Raw genomic sequence first — 20826 nt, 5'->3', positions numbered from 1 at the left:
ATATAAATATATATATGTAGGAAATAGCATCCACCTACTTTTGCCACTTCTGAAACCAAACCTACGCTCTTGGATTTACCTACTCTGATCTCCGATGTTTTAAATGTTTCCCTGCCTCCTATTCTTAATGTTTTAATTTAAATGAAGAGTGGCATTTACAGGTGGTTTATGATGATTTCCTGTATTTACAATACATAAAAGTACTTCGACATGAAACAAACAGGTATGTGATGAAATGAGCCAAGTCACACTGAAGTCTCAGATTTTATTTTAACTGCTGCAAGAAGATTTTGAAACATCTGTTTTTTGAGGAAATAAATTGGCTTTGAAGATTGAATACCATATGAAAAATTCAGGATGAATATTTTTACATTTGACCATCTGATCTGAAAACTCTGCTGTGACACATCAAAAGATGTGGACTACACACAGTAGGAAGTCCCAGAGGTCACAGACACCTCCTTTAAGAACGAGACAACCTGAGTTCAACCCCTCCACATGTTGTGTTGAAACTCACTGATGAGCCGTCACCTCACTTTAAATATGCAGACTTCTCTCTCAGTCACACTTTATAGATCTTCATCTGCTTCAAAAGAACAACAAATGCGGGAACGACAAAAATAAATAATGGATGGTAAATCAAGATTAAAAGCCACCAACTCAAAATGATGATATACGCAATGCCCTGGTGGTGATGGGGTTTAAAGGGGAACTCCAAGTCTTTTCACAGGTCTTGGTAGATCTTCTACTACGTATGTGACAAACATCGTATAAAGCCGTTTGTGGATCCCGAGGAAGCAAGTGAGGTCTGTTGCGGCTGAAGACTAAAAGTTTGAAATTAAAAAAAATCTGGGGGTGTGACCAGGTCTTGGCCTAAGCACCCGCCCACCTGCGAGATGCTTGTTGAATTCAGGCAGTAACGTGTAACGCAGTCACTCATACAAGCCACTTTGGTGGGTGGCATTCAAAAATGTTGACCTGGGAGTTAGAGAGAGGTGAGTTTGCCAGATGTCGGTAGTTCGCTTGAGGTTAAAGGCTCAAGGCTTCATTAGCAACTACTAGCATAACACATTGTATCTTTGATACAACTGTCTGGGGTTGAGTTGCATTATGGGTAATGCAGGCACTAGTTTTTGGTGTCTGTGTCTGCTGCATCGATTTTGAAACTGGCTTTGGGGTGCAATGCTAAATCAGTGGAATTTTAATAAACTGACCACAAACGTTAACTCTGAGTCCAGCCAGGAGACCTTTGTTCCCCATCTCTCTCCCCTCATTTCCAGTCATCTCTATGCTGTCGACTCCCTAATAAAGAACCCCTAAAAAGTCCTGAAACATACAAAAAGGTGACATATGTAAAGGACTTTCTTCATCTAAATTGTGAAACACAACTTTTTGATTATGAGACAAACTTATGACACATCAGCATTTGACTTACTTGTTTCAAATTATGAGATATGTAAAAGATTTGACTTCCTAAGTAAAAATATTAATTTAAGTTGAAAATACAATAGTAAAATCTCTTACTTATGATTTAACATCTACAGAAGGGCCTTGCATTAATCAAAGAAAAACAAATTGGAGGCATTATCTCATAGTTATGACTCAAAATCATAAAAAAACCCTCACAATTACAGGATAACCATCTCATAATTACGAGACACAGATGTCATAATAACAATATAAGGTCTCTTTTAATTGAGTTCAGGATGACATGGTTGGGTTTTGAGGGTGATGTGATGGAAGTGCAGCTTGTATTCAGTACTAATCGTCCTTTTTAACTTTAACTTTCTAAGGAACCTTTGAGGAACTCCATAACATTTTCACAGGACGAGCCTGAACAAGGACTTTTTGATGGTCCAGGAACTATCAGGGCAGAATCTGCAGTTCTGAATACTTGAAGCCTGGAAACTGCTCCAGCAAAAAATATAAAATGTCAGAAACTTTGTGAAAAATGCTCAACGTGACGTCCCAAAATGTCTTGTCTCGTGTTTCCAACAGCTCAAAATCTGAAGATATATATTTGAATGTTACTGAAATTTGACATTAATGTAGCCCACCTACTGACAGGTAGGTGTGCTTAGATTAACAGTTTACCTACTAAAATAGAAACAACAGTCAGCAGATCCTTATAACTTGCTCCTTTTCAATCTCTTTACATCTCACTGTTCTCAAATTCAAGCTCAGACACTAACAATAGTCTGAAAAACCAACACTATAACTGTTGTTGTCTAAACAAGTTTTTAAAAAAGCCTCAAATAAGCCATTTTAATCTGTCAGTCACATTTTCCTAAACTTTACGGTTCCGTATGTGATGAAAACGCAGAGGAATGTGACATTGAAGTGGCTATAATTTATATTTTTATAATGACAATGTATAAAATCACCCAAAGTGAAAGGGGTCACTACAGATCATCACCTGAATCTGCAGCTTCCCTCAACTTTGTGGAACTTTAAAATGAGTTTCAGCTCATTGTTTATCTGTCCGGCTGCAAATTTACTATTTTGATTCACTCTCTCCCCTCAGCAACAAATAGCCGACAGACAGTTAGTGACTGGCTCAAAAACAAAGCTAAGAGAGTGAATATTGGACTTGAATTTGACTCTGTATTATTATTTGGTCAAAAGGGGCTATTAGTGAATGTGTACTGAGATTTTCTGCACTATAATGCCGACTGGAGAGACCTAGCAGTGCTGTATCAAAACCATTTCACATGACAATGTGCTGCAGCAGGATTCACCTGTCGGGCAGAGCTGGATGACTTTTTATGGTCAGCAATTACAACATGAGCCCAAAAGCTTCTGGAAAGATTTAATCTCACTTACTTTTACTGTTCTAACAAACAGTCAGGATGCAGTCAGATGCAGAAAATGCTGCTGAATAACTGATCATTGAGGCTAATATGATGAAATATCATGATCTGAGAGGACACATGAACCATGGCTGCTTTACACCCTGTGATGACTGTAACAAGAATGTTTGTCGCTGTGGTGAAAACTGACCCGAACAGGAGGACGTTAATGTGCATGCAGTTCTTTACCAACTTGTTAAATGTGAAGTGAAACAAACCAAAGACTAAAGATGGCGTCTATCCCTGTACTAACACACACACACACACGTGCGTGAACGCACACGTTCAATTGAGCTTCCCACCTGAGCAATAACTCCACAGCAGGCACAAGTTTTGGGCTTAGTGAGCTGACTGATGTCTGGATTTGCTGCAACAGTTTTCGTCATGAAACACAATGTGGTTTTGTCTGATACTCAACTCAAGTATGAGACTGAAGCCGAGTGAGCAGCAAATAAAACAGACTTCAGTTAGCTCAATTAATACTGCGTATTCTCCTGACATTTCACACATTGTGTCTCTGATGCACTTAATTTCTTTACATTTTATACATTTGGGGTGAAGACATGTCAAAGACAAAACATTTACCCACTCTAGGGTTAAGGTACAATAAAAAAATAAATTATCACCTCAATAAACCAAAAATAAAATATTCATATTTGCTCTCTTATTCCAGCTCCTGGGGTTGAGTTCCTGTTGCTGTCCAGCAGGGGGCGGTGCTGCTTCACAGCTGGCCTCTGGAACTTGTTGAAGGAAGCATAAATGGACAAATGTGATTGGCTAACACTCTCATCAGGACCAATTAGATGAGACAAACCTTAAAATCTTCAAATGAGACACTGTGGCCGTTTCTGTTGACAGTTACACGATGATGGACTGTATGCTTTGTGTGTATGTGACACATTTGAGGCTGGGGAATAATTCAACAGTTTAAAAACATCCAGTGGAATTGATCATGATGATTTAAAAACATCACGTTTCACAAAATCCTGTCCAAATGAATGATTCTAAGAAGAAATCTGGCAAAATTTGTAGTTTTTTTCTGATTTCAAGAATAACAGTTCATTGCAATGAGCATTAATTTAATTATTTTGTGTGATTTTGCGCATTTTTGCCACATTGTGATTTTATCACATATATGTATATAATATAAGTAAGAAAATATTCTTTCTTATTAAATACTCTTGTCATTCAACCATATCACCCAGCCAAAACCTAAAGAACAAGGCTGGTTTTATTCTGTATTTTTCTGCTGTCAACAAATCCCATGAAAAGACCCAAACCAACAATGCGTCTGTTTCTCAACACTTTATGAAATTTCTGTAACTTTAAGAATAGCTCACAAATGTATAGTTGACAAAACAATCCATACACAAGTCCATTAAGTAGCTGTTTCTGAAGATTTTGATCATATAAAACACTCTTTTCTGAGCACTTTAAGGACTTCTTGTCATTTTTGGCTTATAAGTAATGATTTGAAAGTTCATTCATGACTTGGAAACAGCAAAGGGAAACATCAATTAGTAGCTCTGGAGATTTGATCTTTAAAGGCTAACATGGACAAAACGTTTTTAAAGCTTTTAAAATTTAGAACAGCTACAATTGCATGACAATAGAGCTAAGGCATTATTTTACTGCAGCAGGATGATGTATTTGGGATGGAATCATAATAGACTATAGTGTGTCTTCACGGTAATGAAGGTACAAGTCATGTCATGTGCAACAAAATGACTCACTTGATGTGTTTTTAATACTTTTTGGATAATAATGGAGCTCTGTGGCCCGGGGGAATAAGATATATCAGAGATTGATGCACAGATAATACTTGTTTGTGGATTAAGTGTGTATTGGTTTGGGTCTTTTCACTGGATGTGTTGACAGTAAGAAAAATATCTCCAGACCAGAATTGGGGGAGAAACACCTATGCTTTCGATATTACACAATAACCCAGAGGATGATTTTACAGGACATCAACTACTAATGTTTTTGAATTAAGCCCCCCAAAAAGAACACAGCGTTTTAGAAATGATCTATATTCTCTTCTTAAATCCCACTTCTATGATGCAAATTTCTGTTGCACTTTATCGCCGTTCTCCCTGTGGGTGATGCTGCCCTCTGCACTGCTGAAAATAGTTGCGGTCTATCGTTGCCATCTATTGCTTTAACAGATGCTTGGATGTGATTCTGAGTGCGTTTTCAAAATACTCTATTCACCTGTCCAGGTTTGGATTCTGTAGAGAAAGAGGAGTGACGAGGAGAGGAGCTGGGGTCGGGGGGTGGGCAGCCCCTGGGATCCAGTTGATTGGTCGTTCAGAGAAGACGCTCTGTCCCGCTGTGCTGTGCCACAGACAACTGTTCCCAGGATGTGTGTGAGTTTGAGTGTGTCTGTGTGATCTTGTTCGTCTATCTTGGTGAGGACCAATTAGAGTTAAGGACCTTGTGAGTGAGGACAGTTTGGATGTTCCCTTAGATCCGTCAAAGTTTGACTTGATGTTACGGTTTAAGACCTCCTCCACTCATATGTGTTTTGCTTTCTACTCATTTGGATGTTTGAGCTGCAGAAAGACGCATGTTTGATATTAGAAGGCTGTTTTCACCTTCATCTACTGACGTTTGTTTGTCTGTGCTCACCTTAAATCTGAGTTTAAAACATCCCCTCCAGACATGTTTTAAGTCATATAAAAATATGTATATAAGTATGTTTTTTCTCTAAAAAGTGATCTCATTAAAATCTACTCTTTGTCCCTGATTGAAAAATCCTGAATCCAGGAATATGCAAACATTTGATGTCACTAAAGAATACATCCTCACTCAAGACCAGGACTGGCTCCCACGCTAACTGTGATGCTTGTCTGTACACGTGTTAAACTCAGAGTTAAGGTGAGCACAGAGAAACTTCCCCTCTTCAGCAGACAAATGTGAAAACAAAGCATTCTAGTGTCAAACCCTGCAGATACATCATTCTGCACATCCAACTGAATAAGAAAAATACGTTTTCGAGTGTAGGGGAACTTTAAGGATAGAGGTCAGTTTGGGGTGAAGGTTGTGGTTAGGCATTTAGTTGTAATAGTTAAGTTTGGGGGCTTGGGAATGCATTATGACTATTAGGGTCCTCACAAGTATAGAAGTACAAACATGTATGTGTGTTGTGTCTCCATATCAGCTTGAAGTTGCGGCCATTTGGGCTCCCACTGTCCCACCTCTTGGCTGTTGCTATAGTAACTACTCAACTGTAGGATGCCTGTGTTGCCATGGTGACGTGCTGAAGGACCCTGTTCAATATTTACAGCTAGACTGTCTCACAGCTGCTGAAAACACGGCGGCACGACCTGAACTAACAACAAGCTGTCTGTGTGTGTGTGTGTGCGTGCGTGTGTGTGTGCGTGCGTGCGTGCGTGTCTGTGTGTGTGTGTTCGGAGCTATGGCAGGTTGTCGTCCCGCAGGCTCTCCAGGATCTGGACCAGGCTCTCCAGTCCGAACACGTAGCCCCGGTCCGGCCCATCGTGCACCGCCGTGTCACCACGGAAACCCTTGAAGGTGGAGTGGGCGAAGTCGATCATACGTACGTCCACCAGGGGGGGCTGCTGGGGCTGAGGGGCGGGAGGAGGGAGGTAGGGAAGTAAGCTGGGAGCAGGAGAGGAGGAGGAGTCTGGATGGGGGTGAGGCGAGGAGAGAGGGGGGACGAAGGCGTGGCAGTCTGACTTGGTGGGCGGGGCCTTTGGGGAAGGACGAGGGGATGGGGAGGGTGGAGCCGTCAGTCCAGGACCCTGAGAGGACAGTGACCGTGGGTCTGGCTTCCGGCTCATGTCCGTTTCACAGGGAGCATCGGGGGCCGGAGGTGCATGGGGCCCGGGGCCACAGCGGGGCTCTCCAGTGGCTGCAGGAGTCTTCTGGTGCGAGGCTGCATGCTGCCCAGAGCTGAGGACTGAAGGGCCCTCAGGTTTCTACCGACAGAATCAAACACAGTAGTGATCAATATGAACAAAAACCAAACTTCAGTTCAGGTAATTTTAAACTGTCCATCAGTTTGAGAAAGAAATGTTTTCATCTTTTTTACCTTCAGACAAATTAAACATTTTTTGGAAACTAGAGGGCAGCAGAAACCAGCTGCAAACAACACGTACATATGATCATCACCTGTTATAAACATCCATCAGTTTATAGACCCACTTTGACCCACAGTACTTACTTACACTTCACTGTGCAGTGAGGGATTATTGCGACGTTTTTGGTACACTCGCTTTCAGTGTGACCTCCAAATAAAGCGGATTAGATAACGTTTCTTGACTAAATGGATTCAAAAGTTAAAAGTTTAAAATCTGCAAGTACGATGAGACAGTTTCAAAATCCTCTGTGATTTAGTCCATTTATAAAAGGTGCAAAGTAGTGGAAGGCAGTCTTCCCAAGTTTAGTATTTGGTTAATACTGAACTTGGGAACACTGCCTTCCACTAACCTTTATCCTTTAGTGAACAATGGTTTTAAATCTGAGAAGATTATATATTAAGGCCTTTCTAAATAAAAAGGATTAATATATATTGCTGGTGAGGACACAGTACACAGGGATAAGTATGATATTTATTTATATTTATGTTCTAACAGTTGTGTTTTTGGGTGAGAAGCCAGTGAGGGATCACATCTTTGCTGCACTGGTTGGTTGAGGTGTCTGCATGAAGAGAGGTATCCAACATCTCACAGTGTGATGCAGTCAGGGCAGGATTAACTCACTAGGAGGCCTAAATTAGTTTGATTATAATTTGATTGAAAACAGATGAATTATATGTATGTAAGCATGATATTAACACTTAATTTTAATAGAGGGCCCTTCTACAACAAAAGGTCAAAATGCAGGAAATACGCCATGTTTAGATAGATAGATAGATAGATACGCATATTTTGATGTTTAGATAGATAGATAGATACACTTCAGTGTTAATTATACTATAATATATAATATAAAAAAAATGCAATTACATGGAATTACAACAAAGTACTTGCTGCATAGCTCATCTTGGCCTTTGGGACCCTTTAGTGATCGGGGTCCCTGGGCCTGGCTGGTAATCCAGGCTTGGCTGCAGTTACATTTGTGGAATGTAAACAAACCTCATTCAAGCTTCACCTCTTGCTTTTATAATGAACATTCTGAGCTATGAATACAAAACATGACAAAGTTATGTCATCTGACAGGTGTTCACTGAATAATAAAATAATCCTGTCACACTTAGTTTAACTGAAAAGCACATCATCACATCACAGCAGATTTATTTTGACACCAAGACACAAATTTTAACCCTTCAAAGTGTTTTAAGTCCCGACTCACCTGTCCCTCATAGATGATGAGAAGTGAAGACGAGTAGAAGCGATAGGACGCCTGCCTCTCCAGCACCGCCTTCAGGCTGCGAAGCTTATTCAGGATTGGCTCAAAGAGGTCCTGCCTCAGACCATTTCCGTTGTGCATGTACTGGTAGAGGGCCTGGCGGAAGCCTTCAATTGACAGACCGCGGCCATAATACTTGTTCCTGCAGAGGTACTGACCAGTGTTCATCTGGTACACCTGCAGAGACAGATTGAAAAGTGCAAACTGATCACATTAAAGACATTTACATACCTTCACTTGTTCAATGCATTTAATCATGTAATTATGCTGCACATGCAGTCATATTTCCAAAATAAAATCCGTTAGAAGAATGCAACAACATCCTATGTCAAGAATCCAACTTATTTACCTATTTTTGGAGCCTAAAAATCAACACTGACAACATATGGCTCTGTGTGTATGTGCATGTCATTAACTGATGCTGCGACACATTTGACGATGCTGTCTGCACATTAGTAGCGTTTGTTGTACCTGCATGCCACAAACTCTGACTCCCAGCGTCGCTGAGGTGCTCTGTTCACATTTCTTCATCTGCCTGGCCGCCTTCTCCTCAGAGGCGTCATCTCCATGCTGCCTGGTGCCCATCTTCAGGTCCAGGATGCAGGGGTAAGAGAAGTGGTGAACCACATTCTCCAACAACAGGAACTCTGGTTGAAACACTGCCGTTAAGGAGCAGTCGGTCTGACAAGCGAACCATCCCTGATCTTTACCCAATCTGGAGATTTGTCACAGAGGAAGGAGAGATACATACAAACAGCTCATAATGTTCTGTACTTGAATCACATTTAATTATTTCTTTTGCATTTCTTACACAAAAGAAAGTTGTAGAACTGCTAACGTTACTTAACGTTAATGTCAATGTTAAGCTATTGTCAATAAGCACTTCTTGCAAGCTTTTCACATTAACAGCCCCTTGGCCCTTTCAGCTGCTGTAACAATGTGATGTAATCTGCAACAGGTGTTGAGTTTCAGCTTAGCATTGATTTAAAAAAGGGGCAAACCAAAGAGACTGACATTTACTCAGTTTCTGTTGAAAATAGAAAGTGTTGTTGTGCTGATGAATTAGTGCTGTGGAAATATCCATTATAGTGAACTTATCAAGACAACACGTGGAGGAAGTCTTGAGCTTTCATTACAAGAAAATTAAAAAAGGAGCAGGTCAGAAAACAGATGATCAGATCAAATATAAACCAGTCAGAAATAAAAGCCTGTCTGTAACATAAGCCTGTTTCAAACAAACGGTCTCTTTACAGATGAGGTATATAAAACTATCGCCCACTATATGAGAATTTGTCCATTCATGGAAATGTGGACAGCATAATATCATAGACCAGCGATTCCCAAAGTGTGGTGAGCTGCCTCTAGGGGATGCGCGACAGGAAAAATGTAATGGTGGTGTAATAGTGTAAGAACTACAACAATTATATTTTTGTGGAATTTTTCATTTAAAAAAACTGAATTGAAAACTTTCCTTTGTATATTTAATTTTAAATTTAAAAAACGTTATTATTAATAGTTAGCTCACAGAAAATGGCTACTCACACACCTCTTTCCCTCTCTCTCTCCCCTCTCCCTCTCGGGCTGAGACACAAGCACTGTACTAACAAATCCTCACATGGATCCTCTTTTAGTCCATGTCATCTGTTTATAAGGCTCCACACAGCGTGCGATTTGTGAGAAAACAGCAGAGGGATGTTTCGAAATGTTATTTTTTTGTCATGAAAACACCCCCCACCTCCCTTCACATGGTTCGGCACGCAGGTAAACTGTGGATTGATTACAAAGTCTAACCATCACAGTATGACAAAAGGTTTTACTGCCACGGTTACTTTTTAATTTAATAAATATATAATGTTACATCACGATGCAGAGTTGCAGTGAAAAGAAGACAGATGGATGTTGTGTTTCAGCTGAAAGTGGGTAGTAAGGGGAGAGCGACTGATTTAAAAGCCGTCACTTTCAAGAGTGTCACTGAGTAAAACTCCGTAGTTGTAACTTCGGGCATGTTTACTGGTATAACAGGGACACGCATATTTTGATGTTTAGATAGATAGATACGCATATTTTGATATATATATATATATATATGTATGTATGTATGTATATATATATATATATAGATATAGATAGATAAATACCCGGAAGGGGGTGCATTGCCTAAAACGTTTGGGAACCGCTGCCATAGAGATATCTCTGCAATGTCATACTATTATTTCTCCATCAGTCTGTTCCACGTCTATTAAAAATATTTCCAGGTGAGTACACAAAAATGCTCACTGTGAATTCCCTCCTTCCCTTTACGGCAAGTGTGCAAATTTGCTAACACAGCTTTCACTGAGACTAAATATTCCAGACAATCACTCTGAATACATTATAGGCTACTTGAAGATTTCATTTACATGTCGATTTTTTTTGTTGCTTGTAACTTTTATTTTTCCACCTATCTTTGTCACAGTGTTACTGTGTGTTAAAGTACAGTAAATGGCTTATACGTATATTTCACAATGCCCACTGCCTTTTCTGTTGTATGATACAGTCTCTTTAGGATTAAAGGAAAGTTCTTTTTTGAAATGCAGAAAAACCTCAACCATGTACAATGTATCTGCACAGAGAACCTTCATTGACAGAAGCCCTGTTGAATCTGCGTTGACTGAACACTGATGTGAGTGTGTGTTGCTGTGTTTTCCACACAGCTGCAGCCTGCTCCCTTTGAAGCTGAAGATCAAAAGACAACCTCTGACCTCCCACCCTCCCCTTTATTCCTGTCCTCATTCTCACAGTCTCACTAACATTTACATTCAGAGCCTCTTATTGAACCTGTACACTACTACCTTAACTAGTCGACTACTAAAACCACCAATCAAGAGCCCAGGGCAGTAGTTGACTTCTCGAGGATAATATTAAAGCCATCAACACTAGCATTCCAACAGATACTTTGTAAAACATCAGAGCTTTTATACACATATTTTGTTTATTTTTGATCTTGTACAAAGTATTTTGACGCAGAGCTTTAAACCGCATCTCACGGTCTCCCTCACTTTTTTGTCTAATGAAAAAAAAAAACCTGTTGAGTATCAGTGGATGTGATTGGCTGAGGAAGGATACTGAAGAGTTTGCGGTCCTTGGATTCAGACCTCATGCGGCTGAGCTGCTGTTTGTGGCAGCGGAGGCTCCAGGGGTTGTAACTGATCTTCTCTGAACTCAAACCACTGTTCCAGTCCAACATCTGGAAGGGAACATCTGAGTGGATCTTTGGGTCAAGCCTGGGACTCTTCAGCTCTGCAAGACTACATTGAGGAGGAGATAATTAATATTTCAAAAATTACTGTTGGTGGCCCTCTGTGCATACTGTCGCATCTACAATGGATTTAAAAGTTTGTCTTTATCACACTAGACATGTGACGGTTGGACTGTTCTTTCAAGTCTGTGTTTATTCGGCCCAAACAGCCAATGTGCCGACATGCTCCCAATAACAATGCTAACATGCTGATGTTTAGCAGGTACAATGTTCTTATAATGATCTTAGATTAGCGTGTAAAGTAAAATTAAAGTACAGCTGCGGCTGATGGCAATGTCTTTAGCTTTGCAGGTTATTTTGTCAATAGTTGTTGAGACATTTCAATCTGGAGCAAAGTGGCAAACTTATCTTATAACCTATATTATATCTTATCATCTGCATCCTGGCTGCCTGTAGTTGGAGGTGTTCTGGGCATGACTGACTGGAGCAAGACTCCAGATGAGTGTGCAAACTAATGATTATTTTAATAAGCAATTCATCTTTTTTGGATGAGTCAATAAATGTCTATAAAATGTCAGAAAATAGTGAAAAATGCCCACCACCATTTCCTATGTGATGTCTTCAAACCAACAGCCCAAAATCCAAATATATTCAGTATAAAGGTGATGTAAAATAGGGAAAAGCAGCAAATCCTCACAAGCTGGAACCAGATAATTTTTCCTTGATAAATTATCACTATGAAAATAGCTGTTGATTAATTTTCTGTACACCAACTAATAAATTAATTGACTAACTGTTTCACCCCTGGTTTTTTTATTTTTTATATCTCTTCCTTTAATACTATCTTACTTTTCAGAGGTGTCTGTGTCATGTGCCTCCCTCCTGTCGGGTCGCTCGTCCTTGTGTTCGGAGGAGGAGCGATGGAGGCTGCGCCGTGAGTGCTTCCTCCTCGGCTGCTCCCTCTCTGGGGGGTCGCGCTCCTCGTGCTCAGCGGTCCCTCCCTCCATGTTGTTCTCCACATAGGGGTAGGCCACCAGGTTGATGTAGCCGTCAGAGTCGCCTTCGAAACAAACCAGCACCATGCCTGACAGGACGGAGCAAAATACTGTCAGTATGTTTAGAAATAATATATTCTATTACCATACCCAGACAGACCCAGAGAAATATAATTCTTCTTCTAAAATACTAAATAAAAAACTGACAAGCGCGTCATAGCATTGCGGCACACAAGGAAGAAGTAACACACAATTACTGCATTTTTAAAGAGATTCATGGGTCTGCTCAGTCCTTAATAACCAAGATCTGAGACAAGTTGGGCTGGGTCCAAATTATACTGAGTCTAATCAGGTGTGGTAGGGTCTTAATGTGTTGCCACAGGTCTTTAGGTGCGTGTGAATATGTCTAATAATACCAAAGGTGGATCCAGGAGTCTCTATCACCTCTGATCATGTGGTGGTGCATTATCATCACTGCAAAACAACAATTTTGTTTGTCGAGGCAGACACCCTCCAATTCACAGCACTCAAAACTAAAGGAGACTAATTGCACTGGAAAGAAGAAACTAAAAGGCAAAGCAAATCAGAATGTTATCTGGCACTAAAAAGATTATGAATTGGCAGAATATTTCTCTATTATCAAGGAATGAAAGCAGAGACTGATCCTAACAGAGTGCAGGCTCAGTGACCACAAATTGGCAATCAAAAAAAGGAAGACACAATATCATGGCAACCAAAAGAAAACACAATGTGCGGTCACTGTTGGACAAATGAAGCTGTGACAGAGACACACTTCCTCCTACTATGTAAAACATTCAACAAAATAAGGAACATTTACCTCTGGCAGATCTCAGAGTGCTAAATGGGCTCCCAAAATTAAAAATACTCCATGGAGACGGAGACAGGGCATATCTTGCTGCCCAACACATCTCAACATCCCACAACCAGAGGGACAGTGAGCGACGTAGACGCACATACACAAGCGTTCAAACACACACGTTTCTTCTACTATACCTGTGGGGACATCTCATTGACACAATGCATTCCCTAGACCCTTAACCTAACCTTAGCCATAACAACTACATACCTATACTTAACCCAGTGGTCTTCAAACTGGGGGGGCATGGATGTTGAGCAGACCAAAGCGCTCTCATGCATGAAAGGTAATTTTGCTAACCCAAATCTTTTTGTTTTATTTTAATCGCCCGTGTTGTTAATGATTGATAAAAATGAAATCCACTTTTGCTGGAGTCGGGGGGCTTGAACTTTATTCGGTTTCTAAAGGGAGTCATGACAGAAAACATTTGAGAACCACAGACTTGACCCAATTGTAACCTGAACTCTAAAACCAAGGCTTAACCCCCAAACAGCAGTTTCCACCCATGGGGACCATAATTTTAGTCTCCAAAGTGACACAAGTCCCCGTGGGTTAGTGTGGATTCAGGTCACTGGGATAAAACATGAAACACACACACACAATTCATTACAAAAAATGTTGCAGTGTTTATATAGTTCTGTTACTTGTATTTTGTAACTGTATGTCTACATGTTTTTATTATTATATTTATTCTTTATCTTATTTTACTTATAGATACAGAGTACTATGCAAATGTTTTTGGCAGGCATGGAAAAATGCTGTAAAGTAAGAATGCTTTCAAAAATAGACATGTTAATAGATTTTGTTTATTAATAAAAATTTTTTTAAGTGAGTGAACAGAAATCTAAATCAAACCAATATTTGGCATGACCACCATTTGCATTAAAAACATCATTGATTCTTCTAGGTACACCACTTACACAAAGCCAGGGATTTTGTAAACATAACATCAGGTGTGATTAAATAATTATACCAAACAGGTGCTGTTGATGAACAATTCAATATGTAGGTTTAAACACAATCATTAACTGAAACAGAAACAGCTGTGTAGGAGGAATAATCCTGGGAGAGGAAAAGCCAAACTCAGCTAACTTTTGAGGTTGCGGAAGACAGTTTACTCTTAAAAGTCAAACACCATTACAAGAATGAGCGCAGCAGGTAGGTATAAGGTAGTTAGTTAAACTGCATCAGCAAGGTCTCACAGGCAGAAATGTCAAGGCAGACCGGTGTTTCCAGATGTGCTGTCCAAGTTCTTTTGAAGAAGCACAACGAAATGTGCAACGTTGAGGACCGTAGACAGTGGTTGGCCAAGGACACTTAACTGCAGCAGATGAAAGATCCATCATGCTTACTACCTTCACAATCAGAAGATGTTTAGGAGGGCCATCAGCTCCCATCTGCTGTCTGGAGAAGTCTGGATGTGATTTGATTATCTTCTGTTCAATCACTTTGCACTTTGTTAATTGATAAATACAATCTATTAACATTTCCCTTTTTAAAAGCATTCTTACTTAACAGCATTTTTTCCACCCCTAAAACTTCTGCACAGCACTATGTGCCCCACCTACTTGGAACTCCTTGCAAAGGACCCTCACGGTGGAGGTGCCTTTTGCGAAGTTTAAATCCTTTATTACAGAGGTTTTTGTAGATGAATGTAATTTATTTTAAATGAACAGGCATTTTATTAGAGTATTCTATCTGCATGAGGTTTTAATGTACTTGTTTTGATAGTGGGCTGTTACTATTGTTACTGCATATATATGGGTTGTACTGTCAGACTTGCTGTCCTGCTGCATTTCTTGGCCAGTTCGGCCTTGAAAAAGAGAATTTATCTCAATGGGTCCTCCCCCCAGTTAAATAAATAAAAATGTGCGCACACATACACACTACTTCTGATAATGTCATAATGCTGCTTCCAGTGTTGCTCTCCTCTCTGTTGAGTCCACTGTATTATGGATTTGATTAGTCTATTCGCTACGACTGATCACAGGTCCCCTTCAGATCGGGTCTCTTTTTTAAAAAAAAAATGTAATTTTTGTAAGTTCATGTGGGTATTTCTATCGGTTTTGAACAATTGAAGACAGCTACTTCCAGAGAATTTAGCTGCACATGTTTTAACCAGCTGAAAAAAATGAAAAAAACCTCCATTATCTTACCTGTTTACTTTCACAATTCAGTTTAAGATCCTCCTGCTGGTGTGAAGAGCTCTTAATGGTTCACCAGTAAATATCAGACGTGCTGTTAGTAACATCCACGAAGCCTCAACAATTAAAGCCATTCTGGAGGCACATGGTGGAAGAAAAACTTACCAACACGCTTAATGTTGGGTTTTACTGCCATTTGTCATCTATCTGTATATAAAGACATAGTTAATGTTCTGGAAATTCAATTGAGAAACTGTTTATAGATGGAATCCCCCAGATAGGATGACAATGTTTTATTTAAACAACTGTTATTTTTAGCTTTAATAAAACAGAGTAGAGCATCTCATCCCTGCTAAGTGAGACACTGAACATCCTCCCTGTATGTCCAAATTGAATTTTGCTGTTAGTTTGCTCTCTGGTGGGAAATCAGCTCCAAAGATCAAGTCCAAACTGAGAGTCAAACCTTACCCTACCCTGAACAGCACAGCATGTGGACTCTGTCCACAGACAACTGGACTTCTTCACCTCCTCCACACCCACGACACAAGGAGAAATATAATTTGATAATGTCAAACAGTTTCTGGAGGAAACAACCTTGACATATTCAGAAAGTCATCCCTGGGCAGCTGTCTGTCTGTCTGCTGTTATTTAATCAGCAGGACAATGGTAGTGGGCAGAGATCCTGGGCTAAATATAGACTCCTTATGGACCACTGTTGTCATGGCACTGGGACCCACAACACCAGTAATGCAAACTGGTAGGAATACAGACATACCATTAACTGCAGGTCAGTGTATTGGGAATAGGTCCAACAGGTTCCATGTAAAGTAGCTGAGTGTGCTAGAGACACTGAATAGCAGGACAAAGGTGGGAGGAAGTTTTTAAGTGTTTTCCTTAATTGATGCTCACATGCTGCCAACGACAATCCTAATATGCCATCTTAATTTTAACTTATGGGAATGTCATTAGTTTGTTAGGTGGGATACAGTTTTAAGTAATCATTTGTGTGTCACACAATCCTTCATCTAGCTCATGAAAGTTTTACCTTTCCTGTTGTAGATCCCAATTCCATAATACTTTATAGTATACTGTTTTTGTACTTAGTATACAAGAAAACAACACTTTACTGTTTAATACTATGAGAAATTGTTACAATATCTTGCGGCATTGGACATCAATTAAATTCATTCAGAATTCTACAAACAACTCAACTTCCCAAAGAGAAACCATAATTGTTTTCCAAGGTATTTAACGACCCTGCAAACCCTCACAGGTGTTCTGGATGACTGGAGTCCTGCTTTGGTTGAAACTGGCCAGAGGTGCACCAAAACAGCAAAGAAAATGCCAACTGTCAATTCTCCATCCAAAGTTAATGTGCGTTTCCATCCGCTTTTGTTATGTGAATATTAGAGTTCATTAACTGAGAGAACAGTTGGTGGCCCTTTGCTGCTCCTCTGCTGCCTGTCATCCCAAGGCAAAAAAAGCCCTAAAAAATAATCTTGTTAGTATGCAAACAAGAAACGTGACTATGTGACCCCACTACAAACCTGTTTAGAATAATTTATGTAGTGTTGAACTGGGACACAGCTAATGTATTATAGTGCTTTCCTGACAAACCATTCTCATGGCAGACATTTTACTTCAAAGAAAAAAAGTGTCAGGGCCCTTGTGTTTTATTGGTTGGCTCACCTTTGTGATTTACAAGCACAGTTAATGGAAACAGAGCCTTCATTAATGTTACACCTCCATCCACCATCAAAATCTCTCTATACCTCCCAACCTCCCTTCATTCCTGCCCCCATACTCCTGATTTCATCACCGTCTCCTCTTACATAGTTTGCTAAAATGATAAATAGGTGACATACATGTAGGAGAGGATGACGTGTGTGTGTGTTCGCTGGCTGTCAAAGTGTGTTTAGCTCCGTTACTACAGCAAAAGCAAGTGGAATCAGCTATGGCCTTTTGCCGGGAGATGAAGAGCAGAGCAGCTAAAGCAATTCACTGCCAATAAACATCCGTACTTCTACCCAGAGGGGTAAAATATTATTTAAGAGCAGTGTTTGAAATACGGGGTAGCCGGAGGCAGGCCTGAGCTCTCCTAACAGAGACATGGGCTCCTCTTAAAACAGGACAAGTTCAAGTCTTGGGAAAGACTGATATAATCAACCATTATATAATGACATCTCTTAATGCCATCAAAAAACAGAAAAGGTGTATCGCAGGGCTGTAAAAGTTGAATAAAACTCCGCCCGCTGTCTCTCTTATTGCTGGCTTATTTCATATTTCCCTAAGGATAGAAGCAAGATGGTGTGCACACTTTTTCACTTCTATTCAAAACATTTTTAATCCTACCATGAATGATACAACAAAAATCAAGTAAAGATCCCACAAGTGCACCAGTTTTAAAAGTGTTTGAGGCTATTTGAACTGGTCTTTATTGTCTGTTGTTAACATAACTGATGTAGACGTGGCAGGCTGTGGTTTGAAGTATTACGTCTGTGGGTTGCTTTCATATTGGTTACAGTATCTGAAAGTAATGTGTGGATGTGGTGTTAGATTAGATGGATTTATCTAAAGTAACATCATCTGTAATCTTGTGTTGTGGCTACAGTGAATTGACCACAACAAGACACTCAGTACAAGAACCAGCGTCTGAGAATATGTGTCCACAATATAGAGTGGCTGAAATTAAGCTACAACAGATGGACTGCACAGGACATGCTTCAGTTTCCCACTGACCTGACTCAGTTGTAACACCTTCATATGTTTTGTGATTGCCAGAGAGTGCAAACTACTTAGCAAGTGAGCAGAAAAGGTAAAATGGACAGCTGAAAGTAACAGATAGATGGTTACCATCTCTGTGTGGTAGTAGTATGAATACAAACTGATCAAACAAACCTGAAAAAGGGGAAAAGAAACAAAAGGTCCAAGCCTAAACACCAACAACTACAGAATTAACATGTATTTTGGATGTGCAGCTATAGATTCACCGTTTTCTCTGCAGTAAAATTCTACTGAACAACTTCATGAAGGGGTACGATGACGGGGTACTTAAGCCCATCTGATAATAGGGCTGTAAAGTGGAGTATGTCAGACAAAAAGGGTGAGTAGAGATCGGTATAGGTAGTTCACCTACAAATTCAGCTTACATCCATGGCTTCACTAATACTAAACATCAGTGAGCTTTGACTGACCTTTATACTCAGGAGTGAACTCCTTCATCTCTGGAGGCAGAGACTCGTAGAAGCGCTGCTCTCTGCTGATCAGAGGCTTACACACTGTGTGGTCATCGTAACGCATCATACTGGTGTGACCTCCCACCTGGAAACACAGACACACACACAGCTAAGAGAGAAAACAGGCAAAACAGGTATCACAAAAACTTAAATATATACTGATACACTAATGTTGGCCCCACACTAGAGTATTATTGGCAGATTTTGGGTTTGATCCGTCCCTCCTGATAATCGCACTCTCGAGGCTGGTCTACACAGATTATCTGCCCAAACGATCATGTAGTGTGAGGAGTTTACAGGCATACAGTAATCCTAATATAACCACATGGCTTGGAGTCTCCCTGACTCGAATCACATATATCAAACATGTCTGATTCAAAATCTTGCAGTGTGAAAGGGACGGCAATGCAATACAGAGCAGAAACCTACAATAGCCAGTGAGCCAGCTGACCGGGAAGGCGGTTTTCAGCTACAATTTTGTTTTCTTTTTTTGTTGTTCGATGCAAAACGTATTACACACAGGTGTACCCAGCTGATGACGACAGTCTGCCTCCAATTTTGTTTTTTAATTAAGTCATGCTGTGACTTTATTCATACACTTCAGATGTTTGAGGTTAAGTGTTTCTTTCAGATAAAAAAAATATATATATATTATTATCATCACAGAGCTATCTATCTTTATTTCAGCTATTTTCTGCACACACATTCATACCCACCTGGTGTATGAAGGGCTCCAGTGGAACGCCTCCTGCGCGTCGAAGTGAAGCCCCTCCCCCTGGCCCCGCCCCCTGTAGCTTGCTGTCCATGTTGTTGGTGTGAGGGAGGCACATGGCTCCTGGAGGACGTACGGTGACTCCTCCTGCCAAGGAGAGAAGGATATATCAAAGGGTTTCTGTGGATGCTTCTCAAGCCGTTTCCTTGCTCCCCGATCCTCGCTTGAACCAGAAGTTGTTCCGCTCCGCCATTTTGCAGACCGTCCAAAAGCTCTTATTTGCGCTCCGAGGATCGAGGAGCGATCTCCGAGGAGCTATGAGCGAGGACACCAGTGAATCCTTCGCGGAAGTCTTTTACTGACCAACACACCACCTTATTGTGTTGCCGTTATATTGATTGGACGCTGCAGCTGATCGGACTGATGTGAGACATCACAATAGATAACATTAAACACAACTTTCTTTACTTAGGCTATTAGAATTATTGTATTTTTCTTTTATTTCTCCCATTAACTTTTATTGTGGAGACAACTAGGCTAAAGTCAGAGAGATTTGGAGAGTCTGTCAGCAAGAAACATGTTTTTACATATTTTATTGTCATTTCTATTCAGTCACGTGTGAGGCGGGTCATTCCTGTATTAAGTCCAAATAGACGACTTTAAATCATAGTAGTCAGGAGCTAAAACTGAGCGTCGACTTAGAGTTACATCATTTCAATTTCCCTGAAACATTTAGCCTAATAAATCCCAAGACACCATGATATATATTCTGCGTTATTCAATAGGCTAGCGAATTCACGATCAGAATCAATAAATAAAAATGCAGATTTCATCAGCATTGTGCCAGTAGAAATGATCCTGTGCCTCTGAGCAGGACATACAATAACCTATAATTATTCATGTGTAGGTGTTGAGACTGAGACTTTATTAGTATCAGAACAGTGCACATGTGTGCCGACACAAACTCCATCAAAAGTCTCTACAGCTGTTAGAGCGGACTGACAGCTGATCCGGCTGTGATCAGCTGCCACTGTCATCACAAACTGACGTCGCTTCATGTGACGCTTTGGAGGAAAGGACGTCTCATGTTTCTAGAAACATATTTCCTTGTTCCTTTTCTCCTTGCTTGGTTTCCTCTCTCCATGCATCCCCGGTGGGCGGGACTAAGACGCAAGGAAAAGATGCAAGTGAGGGAAACACGGATGCAATTAAGAGACTTGAGAAGCACCGTGTTTCACAGTAAACCCACCAGTATACTCCATCAGAACGGCTCATCGGAGGGTCAAATAGCTTCGGAAACCCCCACATTGTCATAACAGACAACACTTTTCTTTTCTAGTATAACCTGGCTTTAAGGCCTGGTTCTGCTCAGGCAGCAGCTCTCACTAAGGCTGAGTATCAT

At 40.4% G+C, this 20826-nt stretch overlaps 1 protein-coding gene across 3 annotated transcripts in view; it reads right to left on the bottom strand.

Annotated features, from left to right (window-relative positions):
- Nucleotides 1-251: 251 nt before the first annotated feature.
- Nucleotides 252-20826, bottom strand: part of ip6k1 (inositol hexakisphosphate kinase 1) — a 42864-nt gene continuing 22289 nt past the window's right edge. For 2 of the 3 annotated variants that reach the window (XM_038696438.1, XM_038696439.1), the window contains exons 3-9: nucleotides 19429-19571; nucleotides 18671-18797; nucleotides 12310-12544; nucleotides 11328-11509; nucleotides 8694-8869; nucleotides 8166-8399; nucleotides 252-6790 (exon numbers count right to left, since the gene is read on the bottom strand). In XM_038696438.1, coding sequence (XP_038552366.1) covers nucleotides 6266-6790; nucleotides 8166-8399; nucleotides 8694-8869; nucleotides 11328-11509; nucleotides 12310-12544; nucleotides 18671-18797; nucleotides 19429-19542 — 1593 coding nt within the window. In that variant the 5' untranslated portion in view covers nucleotides 19543-19571 and the 3' untranslated portion in view covers nucleotides 252-6265. The remainder of the gene's footprint in view (nucleotides 6791-8165; nucleotides 8400-8693; nucleotides 8870-11327; nucleotides 11510-12309; nucleotides 12545-18670; nucleotides 18798-19428; nucleotides 19572-20826) is intronic. The other variant, XR_005441409.1, reaches the window with a different exon arrangement.

Source organism: Micropterus salmoides, unplaced genomic scaffold (genome assembly GCF_014851395.1).
Source record: "Micropterus salmoides isolate LMB-PRFRI ecotype aquatic unplaced genomic scaffold, ASM1485139v1 Ms_hic_scaffold_4, whole genome shotgun sequence".
In the NCBI taxonomy this organism is placed as follows: domain Eukaryota; kingdom Metazoa; phylum Chordata; class Actinopteri; order Centrarchiformes; family Centrarchidae; genus Micropterus; species Micropterus salmoides.
Note: the sequence above shows the minus strand (reverse complement) of the source record. Positions and strands in the feature narration are given on the sequence as shown.